The sequence below is a fragment of the Poecile atricapillus genome, chromosome 11 (assembly GCF_030490865.1).
Source record: "Poecile atricapillus isolate bPoeAtr1 chromosome 11, bPoeAtr1.hap1, whole genome shotgun sequence".
NCBI classification, from domain to species: domain Eukaryota; kingdom Metazoa; phylum Chordata; class Aves; order Passeriformes; family Paridae; genus Poecile; species Poecile atricapillus.
The window spans coordinates 2,233,472-2,259,772 of record NC_081259.1 but is presented as its reverse complement, the minus strand read 5'-3'; the positions used below and the strand labels follow the sequence as shown (position 1 = coordinate 2,259,772).

Genomic DNA, 26,301 nt, shown 5'->3' with positions numbered 1-26,301 from the left:
CATTTTTCATTGCAAACTCTTTAATGAATAACATAATGTATCATAGAATTGTGGAATGGTCTGGGTGGGGAAGAGACCTTAAAGATCACCCAGTTCCTATCCCCCACTTTCCCCTATCCCAGGCTGCTCCAAGCCCCAGTGTCCAACCTGGCCTTGGGCACTTCCAGGGATCCAGGGGCAGCCCCAGCTTCTCTGAGCACCCTGTGCCTCCCCACCCTCCCAGGGAAGGAAGTACAAAGAATATTTCTACTTTTCTAATATCCAATCTAACCCTGCTCCCTGGCAGTGTGAAGCCATTCCCCCCAAGCTGTCACTACCTGCCCTTGTAAATAGTCTCTCTCCACGATATAAATATATCAGTGTATACACACACCTCATTTCAGCTTGCAGGCTGTTTGCTGAGCACTCTTCCCTCTCCTCCTTTCACACCCAGCATGCCAACAGCCAGCATTTAGTCTACTGAAATGTGCACAAATAATTTTTCCCTACTTCTTGCTCACATTTATTTATAGGTGATTATTGTACACACAGCCAGGCTTATATATAGAATGTCTCCATATTAAAATGGAAAAGGGTTGGGTACCTCTAACGTCAAGTCTCGTGTTTTTAGAGCCCATTAAATTAGCATCACCCAGGATGCCATCCAAACGCTATCTTCTCTCAGAAATTTAAAAGCTGTCTTTTATTAAGCAAAATGAAATCCCAAAATAAATACAAAGATAAAAAAACTTGTGTATCTTCTGTGTTTATAAGATTATTACTGCAATGATTTGCATACATGCTGAAGTTTAGCAGTAGCCTTGCTGCAGCTGCTAATTATAGTCTGAGGGTCTGATCCAACTCCTACTGAAGGAGTGGCAAAAATCCAACTGATTTCACAAAAGGTGAAATATATACAAAATCTGGCACAGGACAAACACAACTAAACTTCACTCAGATTAAAATCAGGAGCCCCCCAGACACCTGCCAAGGAAGACACAGGACATAATTAATGTCAGGACATCAATGAAATCTTTGATACAACTTCATAATTCATATTTTTGAAAATTAGCCCTATATCAGCAGGAACCATCCTTAAAGGTTCTTGTCAAAGAGAGAATTTTTAAGCACAGCCTGACATTAAAATCTTATCAACTCACTTGAAATTAAGTCAATGAAAAATTAAAGCTAATTTCTAATAAGCTTATCTTACATTCATAGACTAAAGGGCACTTGTCGAATCCAGAGAGTAAGCACACCTTTCATATGGAAAAGATTTTCATGCTGGAAAGGCAGAGGCCAGGAGAGAGGCTAAAATGCACCATTTTAGACTGACTCTAGAAATTTCTGGTTTTCCTGTCTGTTTAAAGCTAATGTAAGGATACAGAATAATCACAGAAATAAATTCTTAATTTAAAAATCTAGGATAAGACTGCCAGAAGTGATAAATGCAAAATATGGTGTAGATAATGGGATTAGACATCTAGAAAATGCATGTTTAATAGGAACTTACTATTGCTCCATTCTGGTATTTTAGGCTCTGTCTTACAAACCAATGGTATGAAACAGTCTGATGGGAAAAAAGTCAACCCATGACTTTGTGAATTCTAAAACACTCTGGATCTTTAGCTAAAAAGCTGCAGGTGCATGAAACAGGTCCTAGATTTTTTTCTGGTTTTAAATAGGCAAGGAAAACCAGCTCCCAGTTTTATCATCACGCAAGTGAGGTTGATCAACTAATGACAAGAGAATTATTTAGGCTTCAACTCAGTAAAGCTGAGGACAGGATTTGGCCCTAAGATTATAAACTGGATACAGCTACAATGGAAGAAAAGTCATATTAGTACAAACAAATGCATTTTATGGAAAGGGTGGGTTTTTTCCTTTAAGGATTTTTCACCTCCTTGCAAAGAACTCAGAGAAAGTGAAGTTAAAAATACCTCAGAGCTCCCATCAAAGTGGTCACTGCTCCTTTAAAATTCAAAAAGGCTTTCCCTTGAGTAACAGGCTTATCAGTTTTCCTGAATTAATGTGTCCACAGGAGGCAAGAAACATGTTTCTGTGTTTGAGTGACAGTGCAGATGTCACTGCCAGCCTGCAAATGCTCCCAGCCCTGCAGCCTCATCCCTTGGAGCTGCCTTGGTCTGTGCCCAGCAGCACCTCCTGACCCCATCCCTGCCTCACATCCCACAGGTGGGAGCCCTGCAGCTCCAGCCCTCCACAGCCCCTGTGCTGGAGCTCCGGACACGGGGAGACACAATCGGGGTTTGTGTGAGAGTTCTTGAGGTTGTAAAGGACAGGGAAATGTGCATTTTGATTTCCTGGGTAACAGCAAAGGAAGAGGGAGGCTGCTCTTATGAGCCAGGAATAAAGCCTGAAGGTGTAAAGCACCAAGGTAATAAGATGTTTGTTCCTCAGCAGCATGCATCATTTGCATACTTGTGTTTGCCATCCTGATTAATTAAGGAAAATCTATATGGGCTTCTTTTATAATTAACTACGGGATGCACACTTTTATGGTTTCCATCTCATATCTACAGCACCAGGCTAACTTTCCCCACACATCTTTGGGATGTTAAAATATAGTGAATAAACTCTGGTTTTGGATACTGAGAGAAGCCTCTGGGTACCCCAGCTCAGTGGGGAACAGAGATACCATCACCACAGCAGCTCTGCAAAACCAGAGCACCACACAAGAAAAAAATGCAGAACAAGATGCAGATAAGACAGCATTTCAGATTAAAGGAATTCAGATAAACAGGATTTTAACTGACCTTAGCATTTAGAGGAGTGGAATATATCCCCCTGCAGATCACTTCCCATTTAATCCCAATGTAAGAGCTGAAAGGGTAACAAAACACACACTGCCACAATTAACCTGGAACATGTTGGCTCATCTCAGGGAGGAGCAGAGCTCAGCATGAGGAGCAGCCAGGCCTGTGGCTCTCCTTCTGTGATCACTCTGGGAGTGGGAAAACAAATGGGCTTGGGTCTTGGGGGCAGGATGGGCAATACCTGGGTCTGTCTTCCCAGGGAGTCTTACCTGGCTCTGGTCAGGCACCTCCAGAAATTAGAGGACAGGCCAGCAGCTCTAATTTAATTACTGAGGGAGGCAGCTAAAGGCTACACAGTTTTAACCAGTTGGAATCCGTGAGGAAGCCATTTCTGATACAAAACCTTCTGCCAACAGCTGCCTGAGGTGGGCCAAGCTGAGGGGGTTTGAAGTTCATCCTGCATCCCCCACAGGGCTTGGCTGGAGCTGCCATCTCCAGAGGGACAGCATCACACCTGGCACAGGAGCATGGTCACCCTGCCCACCCAGCAAGGCCACCAGAGCAGCTGCTCCTTTCCTGTCCATTTTCAGATTATGTAATAATTAAGAGGAGCCTAACTGAAATTTATAACCTTGTCACTGTCACTTGAGCATCCAGGAGAGGAGGTGGCACCTGGGACAGATGAGACTCTCCTGCTTCTCCAGGACCTGTTTGCTTGCAAAGGACTTCCAGGAGCTGCTCTACCGTGCAGCATTTCTGTGTTTCCATTCCCTCTGCAGTATGTGCAGGATCCCTAATTAACCAAAGGTAATTAGCACTGAGCATTTTCATTTCAACCTGTGTGTACATAAAGTAACACCTCTTTCACAACTGCCTGGTGTGTTGGGAGCTCTGAGGGACCTGACAGAGCTGCAAGCACAGAAGTGGCTGTACCTAAAATGCACAGCAAAGATAAAGAGATCCTTATTAATCCTTAGAAAACAGCCTGAGCAATCAAGACTTGGTCCTCTGAGAGCAAGACTTTTCCTTTCTAACCCAGCACCAGATATGTGCACCTTTGGATTTCCATGGATTTGTATACATGAGGTTACACATGTCTAACCTGGAGAACTTCAGGCTGAGCCCTCAGTGTCACTGCACCCCACATTTCCTTCCTGTGGAAGGAAATGCAGCTCTGCATGGCATCAGCAGATCACAGACCTGATTTTGACCAACATTTCAACAAGTTTCACTTTATTTGTACCACGTGAGAGCATTTTGCCAATGCAGTTTTGGGCTTCTGTTCTTGCTGTGCTGTCTCCAAAGCCACTGGTGACACCACGTGCCCGAGATTGGGAGATTTGCAGGAGTAACTCCAGGTCCAACCATCTCCAGAGCTGATCCAGCTCCTGCCTTTGGCTGCACATGTGCAATGCCCCACGGAATGTCTCAGAGCAGCTTGTTACCTCTGTGTTTATTTATGCATCCAGCTGGTTTGCACAGCTTTGTGATCTCCTGCTTGAGACGTGGGGATCTCTTCATCATCTCCCCATCTGCCAGAGACACTCAGCTCCTGAAAATTACCTTCCCCGAGCTGATATCCACGGAAGGTCATTGTCCTGAGTAATAGTCTTGGGTGGCAGTCATGACATAATAAAAGGATGGCAGAGTGCTATTACCTTACATTGTGTGCTACTCTGAACATGACTTTTTCCTTCTTTTGCCAGTCCTCCTCCATGTTCTTACCATCTATCAGTCCCTGAAGGTTTATATCAGTAACATCTTGAAACCACTTTAAAGAAAATGGGTTCAATCTTCCCCTTGATCTTTACATAAAACACAGACATCAAGAAGGAGTCCCACGTCTGGGATGAACATACAGAATACGCTGTTTCAGATAAAGTTTTGTGGCTATTAGGATCTGAAAGCCATGTGAATTCTCTGTTTGGTGTGAGTGGGCAGGAGAACCTTCAGAAGTTCCATGATCCTGAACTTTTCTGATCTTTTTCAGGCCATGCCTAATTAGTACCAAAATCAGAAAGCAAAAATTTCAGCCTGAATTATTTATCACCTCATATTAATAAAATGCACCGCGATACACATCATGGCCCAGTTCACAACAACTGCAGATAAGATTAATCTTTCACTGATGCCATACTCCTTAATATGAAAATATAATTATCTAGCTGAAGAGTTTCTTAAATTACATACTTTCAAACTGGTATGAGCAGAATTTATCCTTGTGTCTGGTGCCAAGCCAAGTGGAAAAAACTTTGGAACAGAATTGACAAAACACGTGTTGGTTCTGTCTATCAACATTTCCACTTTACAGGGCCCTGTCAACAATTCAACTCCAACCTGGTCTCAAATATGGATACAATATTTTCCTCCCTGAAATGTGATCCTGAAGAGAAGAATTCCAGAGCTGCAGCAGCACACTGATGGATAAAGTGCTGAGATTGCAGCAAATCCCCTCCAAGATAATGTACATTTACCTTGCCCAATATGGAAATTAAAAGGACATGAGAAATTATTCTTACCTTTAATTAATGAGTGTCTGCATTTGATGTCCATTTACAGATGTGCATGGGAGTAAGCACAAAGTATTTGCTGCAAATGCCTTTGAGAAAAAGCCACACCTTCAGCCTGCACTGCCTGCAAAGGTCAGTCCTCTGGAATTCTACATCCAGAAGATGTGTAATAAACTTTTAGAGTAGGTGTATATAAATATCTCTCTTCAAATTACTGTACTTTTAAAAGCCATTTTTTTCCCTTGAAGAAGCTCACAGTGACTACAGGGAAACCCACCAGCTGTGTCTCTGCTGATCATCAATAATGAACAGTAGTTTTAAAGCCTGATAGATGAATCTATTGATGGCAAGGAGGCTCAGAGAAAGATTAATGCAGCCCAGACAGCGAGGAAGGCAAGACAATGAAGGGGGGATGCAAGTGAGCTTATAAAATGGATTTTCTTGGGGGAAAAATGTCCTTTTCAGGGATACACGCCCAGTATCTTCGAAAAGTAGCTTTGTTGTACACAATATGTACAACTTAGTATTTTAACATTTTGTTTAATTCTTTAAAGATTTTTTTCCATTGTATGTTTTAGGCATAATTTCATTGCTTTTGCTTCATGCTCCTGGGAGCTGGGCTGCTCTGGGATGTCCTCTCCATCAGAAACAGAAGGCATAAACCAACAGCAAAGGTGACAGCATCCCAAATGTTGGCTGCCTGATAAACCTGCCTTGTTCCATGCATCCTTCCAACTTGCACTTGCTTGAAAAACAATTAGATTTTTCCAAATGACTTGCTGTTAATAGAAATGCATTTTGACTGTCAGTGCCACTGGTGGTCCTGCAGTATATGGAACATAACTTTATTTCCACCCAGGGCCTCAACAGAGAGCAGAGAGAGATTAACCAGAATTTAAGGCAGCAAAGTGTGAAATGGTTGGGTCAATATCTTGCCCCCTACTGCTCTCAAAAGCTGGAAAAAAGAACATCAGTGTAGAGTCAAGTGCAGGTCTAATTGTACTGAGAACTCCAGCCTGGACTCTCCAACTTCACTGAATATTCTGTTGCTGTGTACAAGAGCTCTGTCAAACAAGCATTAGTCTGCTCTCTGCAACTACCCTGTGACAAGAACCATTGGAAAATGGGAAAATCCAGAGTTTTGGGTGATGAAGCAGCTGTAATGACTCATCAGAAATGCCCTTTTTGCCTCCCAGCTGTGATGATCTCAGGATTCACCATCCCACAACTGTACCCCTGTGGAAAGGGCAGTTCAAGGAGAAAAACTCTGGATTATGGATGATCTGCATCCTCCTGAGGATGCTTTTACAGAAGGCTAACATCTGGCTGCAGGGTTGGAGCCATCTTCAACTCATCTGAATACAAATTTAATGAATGCCAATTATTGTCACCATCATGAGTGATTTAAATATGGGCAAATTCAGCTGATCTTGTCTCAATCTATTATTTAGAAGTTGGCAGTCACAAGTCCAAGGCTATAACTGCTGCAATAACAAAGCAAAACAAACCAACAAAGTCCCCCAAACCCCAAATCAACAAACCCCTCAAGGTTTACAAAGGTAATTGCTGATTTTACCTGTCCAGCCTGCAAGGCAGCAGCAGTAGCCGGTGACAGGATCACACCCATCCGCGTGGTTACAGTCACAACGCTCACTGCAATTAAGGCCATATGTTCCATCCTTCAAAAATATAAATAAAAAAGCCTCTCAGTGATCAGCTTTTTGTTCTGAAATGTGCAAAATCATCTATCATGTCCCTCTTAATGCTGAGTCGCATTTTTAAAATTAACATACAGACAAGACAGAAACTCAGTGCCTAATGTATCTATACAGAACCAAATGAGGAATCACTTTAAAAAATGACGTTCAAGCAAATGCAGATAACACAGCAATAGCTTTGATAAAATACAATGCAAAGGATAATACATCCAGTTGACTGCTAGAACCCCAATCTGTTATTTACACTTGATTTCCTTCAGACATCACAGACAAATTGAGATCCCACCCTGCTCTCTGTTCAGCAGAGCGATGGGGACTGGGATTTAAGGGGGTGCAAGGCCACCCCAAGTTGTTATTTGCACTCACAGGACAAGGCTGGTCACAGAACTCCCCCTGCCATCCTGGGGAGCAGAGGCAGAAGCCATCGGCCGGCCTGCAGGACGCTCCATTGCTGCAGGAACACGTCTGGTTACAGTTCAGACCCCAACTTCCACTTGAACATGGAATAGAGCAATCCACTCCTTGCCACCCTAAGGAAACAGGGGACAGAACAGCACCTGGGATGTTTTCATGAAAACAGCAAGACAGGCAGCTGGCAAGCTGCAGCTCTTTGTTCCTAGGACCAGTTTCTTGGTGTAAACTAAGACTAACTTGGGGTCAAAGACTGACCCTTTCATGGTGACCTCTCAGCTCCACCTCCCAGCATCTCTACACACAGATGGAGGCATCACAGCCCTGTCTGTAACCAGATTTAGGTGTGTGATGCCTTTCTAGGAACTGCTGGGACAGTCCCTGTCTGTCAGGCTGGAGACCTTCTGACCTATAGGACTGCAAGAACTTTTCATGTGATGCTGCCTGTTTCTTACCTCTCTCTTTTCTTTTGAGAATGCTATTTAATATAAAGCCGCTATTATACCTAAAAAAGACCAAGGCCATCATTTCTAGCCATTAAGGCTCAAATCTTAACTACCAGGAGCACAATGACTTTCATTACATTGCAGCTCTGTGTCATGGAGTTGAGCAGTAACTCATGGTTTATACACCCTCATTAAATAGGGTTCTACAGTGATCCATTAATTCATGTTTGAAATGCCAGATTTTATTGTTATTTGCCTCACTTCTGTTTTAGGGCTTATGTATGTCATACAGGCATAGCTCACACTGGGATTTTGGGGGAACAGAAGAGCCACTGTGCTATGGAGCAGTGGAGGAATTGTCAGGTGGTTACTGGATCCATGGGATGTGCTCACCACCACGTCTGGGAGGGAATTATGAACACGTAGGAAGAAAAGATGTCTGTCACCCTGGAACAGGCTTCTTATTTCCCCAAATAAATGACAGCCTCATCCTGAACCCTGTGCTGGCTCAGGAGAGAGAGGACACCTGCACAAGGCTGGGGTGTCACCATGTCAGGCTACAGGAGTTTGAGCAGCAAGGGCAAAGAGCCAGGGCTCACCCCACAGTGCCTAAGGGCAGGGCTGGCAGCTGGGATGAGCCAGGAGCCCAGGAAAGCAGGAATGAGAGCAGCCCAAGGTGGAGATGGGCAGGCAAGAGTCAGGTCAGGGCTGCAGGACGCACAGACAGGAAGCTGCCTTCACTCCTGTGCTCAGTGGCTTTGGAATCTGGGAGAAACAGGGCAGCAGAGGATAAAAACCCAGCAGCCAGGGGATTGTTCTGCATTTGCCCTGGACAGGAGCAGTGCTTCTGCCCTCACACTCAGATCTGTGACACATTCCTGCACCAGAGCTGAGAAGTCTGGCCCCTGTTCAGGGCAGAGGTTGAACTTACAGTCCAGCCACTGTTGAGCTGGAATACTTGGGAGGACAAGAAAATAGTGAAGTTCCTGACTGCACAGCTGTGCCACTTTCAGAGGGGACAGGCATGGATGGCAGGGACTTGTTAAATGTGAATTTTATTTACCTTCTTTGCAGTAGCACAGCCCATCCACAGGGGAACAAGTGCCATCGTTCTTGCAGTTACAAACCGACGAGCAATTGGTTCCGTAGGTTCCAGCCATGCAGGGAATGGTGCAGTCATCTCCCTGCAACCCAGAAAAGTCAGAGTCAGCTAAAGAAATCTGGCATGCAGGAAATTCCCAGCTCGGCACAGGGAAGCTTTCTCTCTCCGAACAGTGAGCAGAGTGTTGTGAGTTGATTGCTGACTCTTCAGCACTCGAGCAGTCACCGCTGCTTCCCATGATTATGATGCAATTAGTGCTTTGATTGACTTGGAGGAAAGGGACAAGGTTCTGGCATTCATTCAGCAGGAGGTGGGGAAGTTACAAAAACAAACCTCCTAGAGCAGATGTTAGATCATTAAGCAAAACATCACTTACGAAACACTAATCACAAAATATACAGTCTGAAACCGTGCAGAGATTGCTCTGCGGTTCTTGGAAAATATATTCTAAGAATAGGGTTGTTAAAAACCTAAAGGATCTCGTGCATGCTCATCTTCCACAGATTGGCAGAGAGGAAAACGACATGGCAGGTGCATCAGATCTTTTTGATGCGTAGCTGCTACCTGCATTTGTTTGCAATTAATTTGCATGAGATTGTGACTTTAGGAAGAAGGCAGAACAGGAGTGATGTGTATGTCAGATACAGGAGGCACACAGAAACATGGTCTTTGTCCTATTTCTGCTCTAGGTGTGGGCAAAGGGAGGGAAAGGAGAAAAAACACTTCTGTTTTAGAGAAATACAGAATGCTCTAACACTACATTCTGGTGTGCTGTATGCACTGATCAGCTTGTGTGGTTGAAAGGATAGATACAGTTCTTACTAATACTGTTCATCTCATACAACAAGGGAATTAAAATGTGAGTACAATAAGGTTTAAAGCAATTGTGGTTTAACCTCACTAATTGAGGTTTAAGCCTTAGTAAACTTACTGAGTCCCATAGCTGGGTCTACACATTAACATATACAAGGTATTTTTGCTTCCTTTTCCTCTGTGTGTAATCCTGACTTTCACATTGCAAATTAGCTCCTAAATTTACTACTTCAGTGAGTCAAACTTAAATAATTTACTTCTATGCCAGGGAAAGTGAACCTGCTACAAGTTAAACAGTAACTCCATTGCAGGGTGTGACCCGTGCCATAGCTCAGGGGAAAAGATATTGGTCAAAATGTATTTTTGCAGGTGAGAGGCTTCACTGTTTGGTTGGATGATCCATTTATCAGGAGTGAAATGTGCACCATGTCAGCTTCCCTATGCTGTGACAAGTACCTCCAGGAGCCTGTATATCACACAGCAGACACCCAGACAGCACAAGGAAATATGAACAGATTTCTGAGCACCATAAACCCCCATCTGCTTTGCTGGAGCAGTTCTGCCTCGCACCAGTGTGACTCATCTTATTTTAGACCAAAAATTTTGTTTCAGGGGAAAGGAAAGGAAATAGTTAAAATATACTGCTCACAAGTAAATCCTGCAAGTCTCTGATTTTTGAGTGAAGGCACTGTTTGTAAAAGATGCTATCTTTGACCTTGGTGGAGTAAAACAAGTGCCCCTGAAAAGGCCTGGCAGGAAAAGATGCTGCCTTGACAGGCAGGAAATCCAGAGCAGGCTGCCCCTCATTACCCTGCCAGCATGCCTATGGAATGAGCTCCAGGAACCCGGGCTGGCAGAGGGGCATTCAGTCTCCACGCCTAATCAATCCTCTGCCTTTCTCCTGTGTGTGACAATTAGACAGCCAATTAGTGCCACTTAGGAACCCTTATCCTGTGTGAATGAAACTCCCAACTCATTCCATGTTCTACACAGAACTGCTGGTAGTGCTAATAATTTCTATGACAACTGACCTTATCTGGATTTGAACTAGTGATCCAGAAGGAAAAGAAAATTCCTTTGAAAAGGAGAGGGGAGCAGAGTGATGTGGAGTTAAAATACCCCTTTGGGAATCACATTAACCAACCACAGAACCACAGATTCATCTTCAAGATCATCCAGTCCAACCACTAATCACCCCAAAACCACATCCCCACATCCTGTAAAACACCATCTGGGCCAGGCCTGGAGGCAGCAGGAGGATTTCCAGTGTCTCAGCTGATGTTCTGTGACCACAGAGCAGGTTGTGTTAGGGGGCAGTGCCAGCCACAAGTAGAGGGGGTTCACTGGTTTTCTGTAATCACTCGGGATTGTCCAAAGAAAAGGGATACAACTCCCTGAAAAAGGGTTGTAGAGAGGTGGGTGTCAGTCTCTTCTCACAGGTAACAAGTGACAGGAAATAAAGTGAGAAAATGACCTCAGAGGAGGTTTAGATTGGATATCAAGGAAAATTTCTTCACAGGAAGGGCTGCCTAGCATTGGAACAGGCTGTCCAGGGAAGTGGTGGAATCACCATTCCTGAATTCTTTAAAAATCATGTGCATGTATCACTTGAGGACATGATTTAGTGGTGAACACAGTGGTGGTGCTGGCTGATGGTTGGGCTTGGTGATCTTCGAGGCCTTTTCCAACCTTAGATTCTGTGATTCTGTGATTCTGTGATTCTCACAAGCTGAACATCAGGCTGTTTATTCCAAGCCTTTGAGTTCTGGCATTTACTTTTATGTACTTGGCTTTATGGACTGACAGAGCTGGCCATTCTGGCTGCCCACCATCCACTCATGTACTTTGCAAACAAACCTTAACTGAAAAAAAAACCTGGTTTAATGAGATTTCTATCCCCAGGTTTGACAAGCGAGACCTTCAGAGCTCTCTGAGTGACAACTGCCAAATACACTTAACTTCTTAATTACATAAGAGGAAAATGCACTTGAACTATAGCACTGGCTCTAAGATTTTATTAATTATAAATGCACACCTTGTTATTAACATTTTGAACTTGATTTGGGAGAATGACCTCTGAAATGAAATGCATTCAGGTACTGTTAAAGATATGTAAATTCCACCTCCCTCTCACCACCTGCCCGAGTGGATAATGCTGCAGTGTATGCATCCAGCTGTTAATGAGTTACATATTCTAATAAACCGATTTCAAATTGTGTGTATTGAATCTTCACTCTTGCAATATGGTACTTTATATTTCTATCCTGTTTAGTAAAATTAATCAACAGCTGAGCTTCTTATGTTGATTATTCTTTTTTTTTTTTCTATTAAGATTGGGAGGTTAATGAGGATAGTGCAATGCCTGGATGTGGTATCCATGCCAGGAAGGAGTAGCTAATTCAGTCAAACATATACCCCTGGAAATGTTAAAGCTATATTAAGAAATTGGGCTATAAATAACTTGGTATTTTCCATCTTTATGTTCCAAATCAGAATGACCCATATGGACATCATAAACTTTCAAAGGTGCTTAATTTTCAATATTTTCACCTAGAAGGGCCAATTTATCAAAATATATCACCAAATCTATCCACTGGATTATTTCTAATTTCAGGGGTCAAATTTGACTTTGACTTTGGGGAAAAGCTCTCTTTGGGGAATGTGGGTCAGGGCCAGCTCTGTGTGGAGCAGCACATTCCTGCTCTCTGCTCTGCATCACAGAGCCCCCAACCTGGGAGAGGCCACCTGAGTGCCACCAAGGACAGGGTGTCCCACACCTCACCCCTGCTCTGCAATTAACAACACTGAGTGGTGACTGAACTTCTGTGAAACAAAAAAATTCAAACTTGTTTGAAATCCAGACCTGATGGGAGCACCCCAACATGGAAAATATTGAGGAGGGAATCCACAATTCCTGGGACCATAAAAGTCCTCTTTAAGTCAGAATGAATGGTGGCAGTGACCTAAGCAGCCCCACTTATGACTTTCCACACCTGTAAGTACTCCAGAAACACCCATTTTACTGGAACTGACAGCCCTTCCCAGCACCCTGAGAGCTTTGGGCATCCAGTTCTTGTTATGGTTAATTCCCCACCATGGATTGAGGGTGAGATCCAAGGAACCAAACTCCATTAATAACTCATGCTGCCAGCTCACATCCATCAGCATCAAATATTAATAGACTCTGAGGGCCACAGCATCCATCTTTCCGGATGGCAGTCAATAATATGTCTTGTTCCTGTTCAGGGAGAGGGGAAGGTTTTCCTCCACCAAAATTATTATTGTTCAATATTAGTAGAGCTTAAAGACACAGTGCTGCCTCAGGTGTTGGCTGTGTTAACAAGCTCTGGCCGCTCCAGAAAGTGTTTTCCCTGGATTAATGTTACCCTAATAGGTTACATTTCTTGTTTCTTTTAAAAAAAGCATTCCTGCTATAAGTAGTGATCAACTCCCTTCAAAATCCTTTGCTGGAGATCAATACACAAATTTGTATTTATTCCTCTGTATTTTGGATCAGGACTTCAAGTCCGTGAAATGCATTTTGAAAGGGGGGGAAAAAAACGTGTTCCAGACCATAAAGGGAGTTAATAACCCAGCAATGGTCAACAACATTCAGCAAAGTTTGCACCCACACCTGGTCTGTCACAAAGTTTGCTACTTAAGGATGTGAAATTAAGGATTTCAGAAGTAGCTACAATCTACAGGAATACAATTCCCTTGGAGGGCTGAAGTCTGGTTCCACTGAACTCAGTGGCAAAACAGAAAAATCAATTTTTCAAGGCTTCCGCAATGCAGAAGAGGAACAGGATGTTATTGAACCTGGCCTCAAGTTTGCATGACAAAGACCTGGGTGACAGCTTTGCTCTTGAGGTTTAATCTGCCGAGCTGCTGAAATTCCTCAACTCCCACAGGTTACTGGGGGCGACTGACAGCACTGAAAGGCAAAATACTGGAACCTTTGGTAACCTGCAGAGGGACTCCAGCTAATCAGAGCTTTCTACCACAGCATCTGCTCCCCTCCCTCGCCCCTCCTGGCCAGGCTGTGCAGGTGGATCAGGGGTGCAGCCCCCCAGGGATGCTCCACGCTCGGTGCCCGGAGCACTGAGTGGAAAGAAGGGCTCGGTGCAGAGGCTGCTGTGTGTGCTGATCCGCAGATCAGGGGGAAAAACGCTGCTGCTGTTTGTACCTGAGGCCTGTGTGTCCAGATAAGCTGATCAATATGGATTTAGCACCTACAAATGTGTATTTCTGTGTACAAACAGCACGTGGAACACCGGTGTGCTGGGACACGGTGTCTGTGCACTGATGCAGATCACAGATACCCTTCTGTATATTTACTTATTTAATTGTGACATTTACAATTAACCCAAAGTGGTTCTCCACAAACATTCCCTCAAGGTAAACATATGGTATCCAGCAACACAAACTGTCAGAACAAACTAATTTCCTTAATGGTGTTCTGTGGAAATTACTCTGCTCTTCATCAGCAGATCTGCAGCAGAGGGAAACTTCGTACTTGCACCGGGCTCGTCCTCCACCCTGGACTCAAACAATTTATTCACGACCTTACTACACAGCATCTTTAGTTTTCCAGACATAATGATGTCCTCTGGCAGAATTCCTTTCCCCTCTGGGTGTTACTAATTACTCCCTGCAGAGGCTATTATTGGTGCTAATGATAAATGCAGTAAAAAGCTCGGGGAAGGCTCCTGTGCCAAGTGTTCCGTGAGCAGGTGATGGCTGAGCACTGACACGAGTTCCTTTCCACACCTTGTAACACCATGTGATGTAGCTGAGCTTTGAAACACATCTAAAAGGACAAAATGAAATCACCAATGACCTTATTCAGTCTCCTTTTCCCTGTGCCCTTTTCATGGGAAAGAAAGGGGAAGGCGGAAAGCACAGGAAAGAGTTTTCTAACACTTAAAAAAGTGACTTTACAGCTCATGACTCATCTGAAGACAGAAGCACTGGCAGCCTGAACGCCAGAGTCTTACACAAAATCATCGAGCCTCCAAGTGCCATCTGCAAAGCTTTCCCCAGTCTGTGCCCTGGTGACACTGCAGTTCTCTGAGCAAAACACGGACACGCCAAGCACGGATCCCTCTGGGAATGAGCACAATTCCCCCTTTGCTTCCTACAACCTTACAAGGATTTACAAACCTTTACAAATGGATGTCAGCGTTTTATTTCACCTCTGAATTTGTGCTAATATGCTAATTCATAAAGTAAATTTCACAGTAAATGCCAAGTTCAGAATTACTCAGCCTGATACTAATTCTTAAATTTGATGACGGATCAGAAGTATTCAGCAGAACATGCACACAAACAAAATGAAAACTTCATTTGTTATAAAGAAAGAGTAAGCAAAATATTGTAAATAATGTCAAATTTAAGTACCTACAGTACTGTATTAGATATGATTTAATTTCATTTTACTGATCATAGTCTTTGCTAGCAAAGCTCTGAGCTCTGGGAGAGGAGTAAAAGTTACCACAAAGTTATTTTATTAGTAGTATTATTTTATTTTTATATTATTATGTTATATTTATTATTATAAATAACTGTACAAAACTGAAGAAAATCTGATTAAATTTCATGGATTCCTGTTTTATAAACCCAAATACATTTGCTGTGGCCTGTTACTGGCATAACATTACTCCCTCATTAAGGCCACAGAAGAACCAGGACCATGTTCTTGTTTCTGGCCTCTTGGTCACCAGAACCTCTCACTCCATGTCAGGGTTGTTCTGTTTCCCACTGCACAGCCCCAAAACTGATCTGAGAAATATTTACAGTATATCTGGGTTACTTTTATTAAAAAAAAATTAAAAAAAGAGTACTCAGCCTATGGTCTCAGGGCTATGAGGGGTTTCAGAGCAACAATTATCCATCCATCCATCCATCCATCCATCATCCATCCATCATCCATCCATCATCCATCCATCATCCATCCATCCATCCATCCATCCATCCATCCATCCATCATCCATCATCCATCCATCCATCCATCCATCCATCCATCCATCCCTCCATCCATCATCCATCATCCATCCATCATCCATCCATCCATCATCCATCCATCATCCATCCATCCATCATCCATCCATCCATCCATCATCCATCATCCATCCATCCATCCATCCATCCATCCATCCATCATCCATCCATCCATCATCCATCCATCCATCCATCATCCATCCATCCATCCATCCATCCATCATCCATCATCCATCATCCATCCATCATCCATCCATCATCCATCATCCATCCATCCATCCATCCATTCATCATCCATCATCCATCCATCCATCCATCCATCCATCATCCATCCATCCATCCATCCATCCATCCATCCATCCATCCATCATCCATCCATCCATCCATCCATCCATCCATCCATCCATCCATCATCCATCATCCATCCATCCATCCATCCATCCATCATCCATCCATCCATCCATCCATCCATCATCCATCCATCCATCCATCCATCCATCCATCCATCCATCATCCATCCATCCATCCATCCATCATCCATCCATCCATCCATCCATCATCCATCCATCCATCATCCATCCATCCATCATCCATCCATCCATCCATCATCCATCCATCCATCATCCATCCATCCATCATCCATCATCCATCCATCCATCCATCCATCCATCATCCATCCATCCATCCATCCATCCATCCATCCATCCATCATCCATCCATCCATCCATCCATCCATCCATCCATCCATCATCCATCCATCCATCATCCATCCATCATCCATCATCCATCCATCCATCATCCATCCATCATCCATCATCCATCCATCATCCATCATCCATCATCCATCCATCCATCCATCCATCCATCCATCCATCATCCATCCATCCATTCATCCATCCATCCATCCATCATCCATCCATCCATCATCCATCCATCATCCATCATCCATCCATCCATCATCCATCCATCCATCATCCATCCATCCATCCATCATCCATCCATCCATCCATCATCCATCATCCATCCATCATCCATCATCCATCCATCCATCCATCCATCATCCATCCATCCATCATCCATCCATCCATCCATCCATCATCCATCCATCATCCATCCATCATCCATCCATCCATCCATCCATCATCCATCCATCCATCATCCATCCATCATCCATCCATCATCCATCCATCCATCATCCATCATCCATCCGTCCATCCATCCATCATCCATCCATCCATCCATCCATCATCCATCCATCATCCATCATCCATCATCCATCCATCCATCCATCCATCCATCATCCATCCATCCATCATCCATCCATCCATCCATCCATCCATCATCCATCCATCCATCCATCCATCCATCCATCCATCCATCATCCATCCATCCATCCATCCATCCATCCATCCATCCATCCATCATCCATCCATCCATCATCCATCATCCATCCATCATCCATCCATCCATCCATCCATCCATCCATCCATCCATCTATCCATCCATCCATCCATCATCCATCCATCCATCATCCATCCATCATCCATCCATCATCCATCCATCCATCCATCCATCCATCCATCCATCCATCCATCCATCCATCCATCCATCCATCATCCATCCATCCATCATCCATCATCCATCCATCATCCATCCATCCATCCATCCATCCATCCATCCATCCATCCATCTATCCATCCATCCATCCATCCATCCATCCATCCTCCCTGAAGGGACCTTTCCCAACCCATTGCCCAGGCACCTTGGGGATCCTTTGTCACAGTTTAGGAGAACCTTTGGATAGGATTTGGCTGCCTGGGGAATAATCTGAACCTGTGAAGATGGAGAACTTGTGCAGCCCCCCAGTCTGGACACCGGGCATGTGGAAAACTGGGATTAACTGGCCAGGGCTCATGGTTTCCAGCCCAGCAAATCCCAGCTGTGAGGGGTTTTTCATGCAGGATGTGAGGATCTGTGCATCTCAGGAGTCAGGCACTGCCTGCTGGCTCAGGTCCTCTCACACTGGGACTCCACTGGAAATTCATCTTTTCCAGTGGAGGGTGCACAGAACTTCACCTCTCTCCTGCCCTCCAGCAGCTTGGCTCCAACATGCTCCAAACAGCCAAAAGGAACAGTGCTCTGGCACAATGAAACTGATGAATAAAAGCAGAAAATCCTAGCTTTGGGAGGGTTTTTTCCCCTCCATGAAATCCAGTGAAAACAAACACAAATAAAACCTTCATTAAAAAAATTGGATTTTGCATACTAAAAGTCAGCAAACCTGAGCTGGATTTCTGTCAACAAGCATTATAATCCCCCTCACCACCAGGGAACAGTTTTCTGGTTTGTACAAAAAGTATGCCCAATACCAGCCAGTTATCTGCAATTTAAAAAAATCCATTCCTACAGTACCAGTTACCTAAACATGGTTATTAAAAAAAGGAGAGAATTCAATAAAGAAAGCAGGCAAGAGATCACACCCTCCCTCTTGCTTCCCGTAAATCAGGGCAGCACTTGCTGGCAAAAAAAAAACTAGACTGACTTTACAACACTTGAATATCTGCCTGGTTTAGTATTTAGGTTTAACTGCAGAGCCCTTTAGTGTCAGCAAGGCAATGAATACAGCATCATATAATTAAATGTATTCAGGAGGAAAGTAGTGTGGAGAGTACAAAAGATGATCATCAACCTCTGAACAAGAATATTTTTTTATGCAGTCAGCACTTTTCACCTAATAGAATATCACAAAACACATTTATCCAGGAGGGACCTCTCCAAAACCAGGGGATTGGATTTAGACTGGGTAAAGCAGGTAGATTATCAAGGCAGGTAAATCACATCTGTACCAGAGGGATTTTGTGTGTCCAGAGGGTTTCCAGCTGGGAAACCAAGTCCTCTCTATTAAAGCAATTTAAACTTGGAATTTAAACCTGGAATAAGGCCACTGCAGATTTATAGAGGTGAGGCAGGGAGCAAACTCTCAGAATATTTTAAATTTTGGGGAAGCTGTAAAGAGTCAAACATCTGTGGGGATCAATGCTGTCACTGTAACCAGCTTTGATCAGCTGCTGTTTTAAAATGCTCCAAAACACATGGCCAGATCATAACCAAATATCCTCAAAGGTAAAATGGGCCAGCACCCTGTGCATTATTTCAGGTTAATGGGAATTATTTACATGCCTGAGAAGTACATCTCTGGCACATGTGCTCCCCACGATGTGCCCAACAATCTACTCATGTCCAAACTGGGGATGGAAGGTGGCTAAATGTGAAAATACCAAACCATAACCCTTGAATATACTGGTACAGATTAAAAAAAAAAAGAGCTGTGTTTTTTTCCGTTTTTTAAATGAATCAAAATCGGGGTTACCACTGTGGCAAAGGGAAGATTTTGACACACTGAGTGCAGTTCCACCATTTCCTTGCCCAGATTTGGGCAGAGCAGATCAGTGGCTGACAGGAGCCATTTGGAAATACAGATTAGCATTTCAGTGCCAGGCAGGACCTTCAGAGTGGGAGCCCAGAGCTGCCTGTCAATTCTGCACCAGTTATTTAATGGAAATATCTTTGCCTGGAAATTTGAGATGATTTCTGTTCTATCCACACAGCCTGAGTGCCACAGTCCAAGATCCACCTTGTAAAACAGCTGTGGCCTCCTGACTTTTTTGCAATAATAAATGGAGGTTGTGCTTGTCAAGTCTGAACAGTTCTGCAAAAAAGGCCATCAGCTAAAACAGGAAATAAAAGGCATCACTTATACCTTCAGCCTCTATGATGTTTTCTGGCAAGAAGATCCACAGTTTAATTATAAATACAAAGGAGAAGAAACATCTTTATCTGCTTGCTTCAAACCTACTGCCTTTTACTGATTTTTAATTGGGAAACTTCTTATACTGTGATAAGTAGCAAGAATGCATTCCTTTTTCCCCTTCCCCCATGGAGTGAGAGACCTCTCACATTCCTACCCTTGGTGACCCCTTCTCTAAGCAGAATCATCCCACTGTTATTCCCATTTTATGGGAGCCATTTCACAACTTAATTACGCATTCTGTGAAAAGCACTCTCTTTGTTTTTAACCTGCTGTGCAATCATTTAATTGGTTGGCCCTTGTTCCTGTGTTATTAGAAATAGTAAATAACCATTCCTTGTTCATGTTCTGTGCACCATCCCCAGTTCCACAGATCTCTATCGTGTCCCTCCTCAGCCATCTGTTTTCGGAGCCGAGTTCCCGCTTATCGAGTGACTCTCTATAGAAATCATTCCATATAAAAGATGATCTTTGTCACCATTTCCATTCTATCCTTTATAAGCAGGAATCAGCCAAGCTGTGCGCAGTAATTTGAGAATTGGATATATTATGGATTTACACAATACCGAAAAAATGGCTTTTCTATCCTATTTTATTCTCATCCTGATCATTCTAACTATTCTGTCAGGCGCTCTGGATTCATTTGAGTTTTTCAGACTCATTGAGGGGTTGAGTTTTTCAGAAAACTACCCACAGTGATTGCCTGATTTCTTTCCCTGAATAGCAGGAATTAAATTAGAACTCAACTTCTGTTTATTTACTAAACATTATTTTCCTATCATCTATTACTCTGCATTGTTAAACACTGAATTTCAACATACCCAGTCATTCAGGAACAGGAATCTGTCCCCAAATTTTCTACTGCCTTGACAATTCCAATAGTTTTGCATTATTTTTAAACTTCCTTTTAGACTTTTTCCACTGCTGTACTGAGCAATTAAGGACAATAACTGGTTCAAAGCAGTCCCTCAGTGCACACCTGAACTTGTGTCCACACCCCGAAGGACTGAGTCCAGAAGGGGCTAAAAGTGCTGGAAAAAGGAGGATTTCTCAACTTGCTATGGATTAGAAGGATGGATAGAAGGATTGCTCCTTGCTATGAGCCCTGGAGCCATGGAAGTTTCCATGTGGATGGAAAACACGAAGGAACAGGGCTGATGCTGCAAACAGCTGTGGAGGACCTTGGGGCTGAGCTGCAGGACCCACAGGTGAGAGGATTAAAGGAAAAAAACAGCATCTAAAAATGAAAATATGTCAACTTGAAGCTAATGGGTTTTGTGATGTAATTCTGAAAAGCTGGTAAATAACCAGGTGACCACAGGCAGATAAGAGATATATCCCCTTCAAACTCTCAGATATTCCTCAACCAAAACCCTATGGCAAAAGAGTTTGAGGTCTGGTAAAATTTCAGTTGCTCTTTGGCATAAGAATATAAACCCAGGATTTTTCATTTATACATGTCTGATTGTGAAAGACAAAGTCTTTGAAAGTACAGCTGCACAGAAAATAAAATGCAAAACTAACCTGTGACTTAAATCCTGTCCTTAGGAGCTTTTAATGAAGTTAGTTTGCAATTTGAACTGCTGGGAGAGTCAGCTACCAACACACTCACACACAGAACTGTAGAAAGTGTGGATAAAGATATATACATTTGGAAGCCTAATAGATGAAAGGAGGCACTGCTATTGGCAAGCAGCTCATCCCTCTGCAAAATTCAGATCAAATAACTCAGTCTGAGCAGAATATTGAGCTTTACTGGTTCTGAATGAGGCTACAGGAAGGGAAATGCAATTTGACATAGCCACACTGCCAATTAAGGATAAAACACATGAAATATGTCAACTAGCAACAAAGGCAGAGGCTTTCAGGCTTTCTGTACCAAGTTGGTTCCTTTGGACCCACTTACGAAAACTTTGGAGTTATTCGGGTAAATAAAACTGCAGCAGAGCCCAGTAAAAGTAAATATGAGAAGAAAGAGAGGAGCTGGGACTTGCTCAGAGTTTTTACCAAATGATAAACTCTGTATGTGAGTGAATAAGTTCTCATTAGCAGAGGCAGACACTGAGGCAAACCCCTCTCTTGTGTATCTGGGACAATCCCACCAAAGGCAGCAGTTGTGTTCAGGTAAACTTGGGCTGGCAAGTAGAATTTGAGCTGTCACAATTCCTGGAGCTTGTGCATTGACAAGAGAGCAAGCAGTGAAAAATGAAATGGAATAGCTCATAAAAGGCTCTGAAAAGTTCCACTGAATTCAAAGCAAGGGCTGCAGTTTGCACAGCTGAGCGGGAGCCACTGTGTCCTGTGCGTTCAGTGACCTTGTTAAACACCGTGGTACAAGAGTTCAGCTGCTCTAAAGCATCCACAGGATGGGCTGAGGTGGGAGCAGAGCCTTTGTTCCTGCTCCTGCAGCCGGGGGAACTCAGGCTCCGGAGCGCCGCCGCTCCCGCAGAAATCCCTAATTGCTGCAGAGGAGCCTGGGGAGAGAACAGCACCAGGCCTGACTGACAGCACTGATATCAAAAACCTCTATAAAACTGATAAAAACACTGATATCAAAATCAATAGGGGAGCGGCTTGGTCTGAAAGCCTGGAATACACAGGTGGTCTCCCTGTAATGATCTTCCCTGTTGGCACAGGAATGGAGATTATCTCCTCCTGTAATTCAACAGAGCCAGAAGAATCCCTTTGTGAGTTGTTACTGAAATCCTGGCTTAGCCCACATGCAGCTCCCTTGCACTGAGGTGATGTCCATTGTTCCCTGAATGACGTGTGGCAGTGTCACCCCACAGCTGGACTGATTCCCCAACTTCACCTGCTGTTTGGGAAAGGTGCAGGACAGGCTGGGTGCCTCACAGTGCTCACCAGGGCTGCTGCTCCAAAAGCTCTCACTACCTGTGCTCTTTGTTCCCAGAAAAAGCTCTACAGGGATCTTGAGATGGATCACACAGCCACGTCACCAGGCTTGACCTGAAGCAGTGGTTTGTGAAGGGAAAATGGTAAAAAAGCTCAATGTGCCAGGAAATTTGCTGGTGGCTGCTGATGGAAATGGGGATTGTGATGTACACACGAATCCACAGGGAGCTGGACTGAGACCAAGTCATTCCATGCAGGAATGGAATGGCCAAGGGAAGATCATTCTCAGTCTGTACTGATCACACTGAGTAGCTTTGGGATGAAAAATTTTAGTCTGTTATTAGCCTAAATGGACTACAAAAAATCAAAGTACAGCCATTGCATACACACAAACATGTTCTTTGTATGCACTGAGAAGTGGGTAAGAAAATTCAGATGCCATCAATGAAAAGGGACATCAAGATGTGACTCAGTGGCAGTTTTCATCTGGTCTGTGACTGTACAAAAATCTTGATAAGTACAAATGATCTGTGTTCAGCTCTATTTCTGTGGAAAATGTACCAAAACATTGTGTATGAGATGTTTTGATTTCTGCTTGTAAACTCCAACTTGCAGCCCAGATAACAGGAAAACTTCTGTCCAATGGGAAAGTGTCAGTTCCTTCATTCAAAAAACATTTTCCCAGCTCACTCTTCGGCTGTGTGGAACAGAGAGGTTTTGGTGACTGCTGAAGATCCACTTCTTGTTCCACATCCACTTGTGAAGCAATTAGTAAACTTCAAAAAACAATCAGCTGAGCATTCAGACTTATCTTTATCTAGGAGATACCAAGAAATGCAAATTCACAGGAGAGTGCATTCCTTGGAGACCAAAACCAGGCAGGAGGGATCTGGGATGCAGCCATAGTTAGTGTATGGGGCCTGCCTGCATTGTTCTGACTGACTGATTTTTATCTTTATTCACTTTTTAAATACTAGGTGAATATAATTTTTGACTTCCATCATGGTTTTCCCAGGGCACAGCTACATCTTCAATTTTTTAAGGTTAGTTTAGTTGAATTTCCCATATCTCTGCCTTTCACATCACCTCCAGACCTAAAACTGACACTGATATCTGTTATCATAGAAATTGCATTTCCTTCTTGCTGGCTTTGACAAAACAAACCTCTCAAACCTGCTCAGAACACTTTGAATCTGCCAGGTCTTCCTGGTGACTCTTCAGCTGCATCTCACTGCTCCCTGTATCTAAGCAGGGATTTTCCCTCTTGAGCTGTTTCTGGACAATCCTCCTGTCCTTTCCCCTGCCTACGTCTCTTTATTTCAGAGGTAGCTGAGGAATTAGTCAGGGCTACAGTGGGATATTCCCAAACTTCTTAAAATTAATTCTGCTAAGAACTTTTGGATAACTGAGGTGAAACAAAGGAAAAAACAGTAACTGGGAAAGAGTTCAAAGGCTGGCAGAATGGGAATCAATCTCTTCCATGGCTTGACTTAATACTCAACCTTTGCTGAGGCAAAACCCTTTTCTTTTTTTAGGGAATGTGATCCATGGTACTTTGAACCTGGTTGTGCAGTCAGGGGATGAAGTGGGTCTGAGGTCCCTGAGCCCACCTGGGTGTCCTTTGCCAGGTAAAGCATCAAAGGAGAGCTGACAGTGTTACTGCAGCAGGGCAGGAGAGGCTGGAGGACTGAGGATAAAAATCAGTGGCAAACAAGGCTCTTGGAGCTCCACAACTTCTAAGACGACTTGTTTTACTTTTATTATCAATTAATAATTCATGCCCTGCCAGCTGCAGGCCATGCTCAGACCCACCTGCACAGTGAGGGTGCCTCTCCTCATCCCCTCTGCCTCTGCTCCTCGGCCTCCTCCATGGCTTTGAGACGTTGGGTCATGGACACAAATGGGAAACCAGTGAGGAGAAAATGCATCTTCCCCCTGCACCTGGGTAATTCATGAAACGAGACCCTGCAAACCATTCCTGTTGCCTGTGATACTCCAGTTAATTGGACAACTGCTGTGCCAGAAACCTCTCCCCCACCTACAGCAAGTAAAATTTATACTGGTGGCTGGTAACAAGAACATCTTGATAAAATGGCTGAATTTATTTTATACCTAGAAATGAAAAGAGCTCTTAACAAAGGGGGGTAACTGATATGCTCGGTAAATCAAGGATAAAAGGACACAGGCTCTATTGAAGATTTTTTCCCCTCGTCTTTTCTTTTTAAACCTTTTGATGAGGTGCCCTGTTGCTCTGCGATGAGCTTCCACTGAAGTACTTTTGGAATTATCTCAAAGAGAAATGGATCATTTAAATGAGTTAAAGCCCCCAAACCAGATCCGCTATCTCCGGCCTTATGTTCATTTTTTATATTAAGAATTTTGTGAAATTTATAAAATAATTTTACTACCAAACCACGGGCTTATAACACAAAGAAGTCTCATCCATTTTTTCCCCTACTTCCTTGTGAAGTGGTGAAGAATGATACATTTAGAATAAAGATGAAAGTTAATATGTAGGAGAGAGGGAATACTCTGATAAATTTGTACCTTGTGTGTTTAGAAAACACCTATAGGCAATAATGCTTCAAATTTCTCCAGACCTACCTGGGACTTGGGTCCTTCAGGGAAAACTCAATTGAAGATAAGATAAGGTGCTCCTCTTTATTTACTCTGTTTTTTTTCTTTTAGACAACAGAGAGAATTTTAAAGGTGTAGGACAGAAGAACAGGCATATACTTTTCTAAATATAAAGATAAAGATTGTTTTTTCTCTCCTGTATGTTTTTTTCAGGGAACAAGAGATAAGGTATGTGCCAGAAGGAAGCCTGTTACATCTGGAACACTCAACAGACTGGATCTCTAAGTGTTCAGACCTCTAAAGGACCATAATCATGGTCCTTCCCATTCTATGGAACAGTAAATTGGTCATTTTACTCAGTGAGTAGGTACAGAGCAGGCTAAGACTGGTCTTTGTGTGGGTGTTTGTACTGACCAAGAGATTATCCATTGCAAAATTTGGTGTGCATTTGCTGTGCATTTGAATAGCTTTAGAGCACTATAATTTATACTTATTTTTACTAAGTGCTCGAGCTACTGTTCATTGTGTGCTACGAGGGCTGACTTTTACTCAATGTGCAGGTAGGTTGTAAAGTTTTACTCTGATGTAAACCCTGGGAGCAATTTGTACCCCTGTGGTAGAGAAAGCATTATGTTGAGAAATTCAGGCATGCCAGACAAAATTATGGACTTACAGACCCAAATGAAGCCTGTGTTTCAGTGCTTAAGTGCCCAGATTCCCACTGAGCCCAGCCAGACACCCATACACATAAGCACCTCTATAAGGATGTATTTGAAAGGCATTAATTGTGCTTTTAAAATGCAATTTTGATACAAAGCCAACAGAAGATGCAAATAGCTATAGATGCACAACCCTGGGATAAATCTTGGAAAGCTTTAGGGAGTCCAAGAGCCATTCCAAAAGCTGAAAAATCTTCTAGTAAGAGATCACCACTGTTGTAGTTTCCATACTTTGCAGCGTGTGATTGGCTCGTGTGGGATCTACCAATATAGTGAAGAAATAGAGAAATGTCAAAATGGATTCTTTCATTTTGGTGATGAAGTGCTTGCTCTGCTTGCCAGCACGCAGGGTTCAATAAAAGCAGACAGGTCTTCAAAAAATAGCAGCATAAATAGATGAACTCTTTAAAGTAATATAAGTTCTGTCATCTGGATGTGAAATATAGACCTAAGTGCCCGCTGAAGTACAAGCTGACCACACGTTCCACAGAGAAGTGTTAAAAGTTTTCTTGGGCTGAGAAATGTTTTAACTACATCTCTCCTTGCCACAACACACAGAATGGAAGTGTTTGAAGTTAAACCCATTTTTCA

The 26,301-nt window shown here is 43.2% G+C and overlaps 1 protein-coding gene across 3 annotated transcripts in view; it reads right to left on the bottom strand.

Moving 5' to 3' along the window:
- MEGF11 (multiple EGF like domains 11) overlaps positions 1-26,301 on the bottom strand; it is a 200,126-nt gene that overhangs the window by 54,513 nt on the left and 119,312 nt on the right. For all 3 annotated transcript variants that reach the window (XM_058846658.1, XM_058846659.1, XM_058846660.1), the window contains exons 8-10: positions 8,902-9,022; positions 7,348-7,511; positions 6,840-6,942 (exon numbers count right to left, since the gene is read on the bottom strand). In XM_058846658.1, the coding sequence (XP_058702641.1) occupies positions 6,840-6,942; positions 7,348-7,511; positions 8,902-9,022 (388 nt within the window). The remainder of the gene's footprint in view (positions 1-6,839; positions 6,943-7,347; positions 7,512-8,901; positions 9,023-26,301) is intronic.